The sequence below is a fragment of the Callorhinus ursinus genome, unplaced genomic scaffold (assembly GCF_003265705.2).
Source record: "Callorhinus ursinus isolate GAN/ISIS: 27379988/994484 unplaced genomic scaffold, GSC_fseal_2.0 scaffold9204, whole genome shotgun sequence".
In the NCBI taxonomy this organism is placed as follows: Eukaryota; Metazoa; Chordata; class Mammalia; order Carnivora; family Otariidae; genus Callorhinus; species Callorhinus ursinus.
Window position 1 is genome coordinate 1 of NW_027406254.1, and position 1,731 is coordinate 1,731.

The window sequence follows — 1,731 nt, forward strand, 5'->3', positions numbered from 1 at the left end:
ATCATTAAGGAAGGTGTCGGAACAGGCCTGCCCAACTACTTGATTGAATTCACAGAAAAAATGGGGGATTTCCACATTTGCACGGAAGGACAGCCGCAACAACGTTAAACTCTGTAACAAGGAATTGAGAACACTGATGACCCAGGACACCAGAACCAGCAGTCCACAGAGCCGAGGGTTCATGGTGACCATGTAGTGCAGGGGGTGACAGATGGCCACGAAGCGGTCATAGGCCATCACAGTCAGGAGAAAGTCGTCCCAACCACCAAAGAGTATGAAAAAGTACATCTGTGTGAGGCAGCCAGCATAGGTGATGACTTGGCTCTGAGTCTGGATGTTCCACAGCATCTTGGGGATGGTGGTGGAGGTGAAGCAGATGTCTGCAAAGGACAGGGTGGCGAGGAAAAAGTACATGGGGGTGTGGAGATGGGAGTCTGAGCTGACGGCCAGGATGATGAGCAGGTTCCCCAGCACAGTGATTAGGTACAGGCAGAGGAAAAGCCCAAATATGATGGGCTGTAATTCTGGTTCCTCTGATAATCCCAAAAGAATAAACTGAAATTCCTGTGTCATTGTCTGCTTCCATGTGGTGGTGCTGCCTACAAGGAAAGAAAAAAAAAAAAGCATAAAAGTGTTGAATTATATGGGCTTCATTTATTTATTTAATACTTTTTTCTTTTTTAAAAGTTTTTCTTTAAATGTCAGTTATTGGGGTGCCTGGGTGGTTCAGTCGTCAAGCGTCTGCCTTTGACTCAGGTCAGGAGCCCAGGGTCCTTGGTTCGAGCCCCGCATCGGGCTCCCTGCTCGGCGGGAAGCCTGCTTCTCCCTCTCCCATACCCCTGCTTGTGTTCCCTCTCTCACTGTGTCTCTCTCTGTCCAATAAATAAATACAATCTTTAAAAAACAAAAAGGAGGTTCATAAAACGCAGGAAAGAAATGGACACGAGTGGTAAAGGAGATCTAATAAACTCAGGGGATTCCTGAGAGACTGTGATGAGCAGAAAGCTTCCCCGGTTCTGGCAGCCTTCCAGCCCCTGCCACATGCCCATGCTGCCCAGAATAATTAACAAAGCAGAAAAAGAACAGTGTATCCAAAGAAGAATAGAGTGGGCTTTTTATGATGTCAGACATTTTACTGATTGAATATCCCTCTAGAAAAATGTGCAAAGGGAATAAACCTGCAATTTAGAACAGAAAATACACACTGTAGTACTCAATATAGGACAATAGAAGGGGATTTTTAAAGATGAAATAAAAAAAAGACTTTTCCAAATGATTTTAAGTCCCAAATTTTTGAATCAGAATACCAGGTTTTGAACATCAGATCTAACACATGTACAATGTTGGAACTTGGGAGAGACAATCAATCCATTCCAAATGGGAATATCCTCACTCAGAGAGTGGGGACAGCAGTACCCATCCTCCTAGGGTGGATACAGCATTGGTCACTACATGTAGGAAGCTTATAGCACTGTTCCTTCCTGTGAGTAAAGGAGGTATTTTCACCATTGAACAGATTTGGGAGCGTTTTCTCTGCGTTTCACAAATGCCTCCATCGTTTACACACTTTTTGGTCATGAAGTATTACAAAGTAAAGCTAGTTAGCATACCCCTTGTTGCATATGAAACACACTTTTCCATGTGAATACTCAGTGTGAGCGAAGCTTCTGAGAAATGTGTATCTCAGGAACTGCTGCTGCAAGGGAATAGTTACCTGCATGGGTCTGGGTC

The 1,731-nt window shown here is 44.3% G+C and overlaps 1 protein-coding gene across 1 annotated transcript; it reads right to left on the reverse strand.

Moving 5' to 3' along the window:
* Positions 1-39: 39 nt before the first annotated feature.
* Positions 40-414, reverse strand: LOC112817929 (olfactory receptor 7A17-like; the record flags this gene model as incomplete). The annotated part of the gene is made up of 1 exon (XM_025865241.2): positions 40-414. A coding segment is annotated over exon 1 (375 nt), but the record flags the coding sequence as incomplete, so codon positions are not given.
* Between the last annotated feature and the right edge of the window lie 1,317 nt (positions 415-1,731).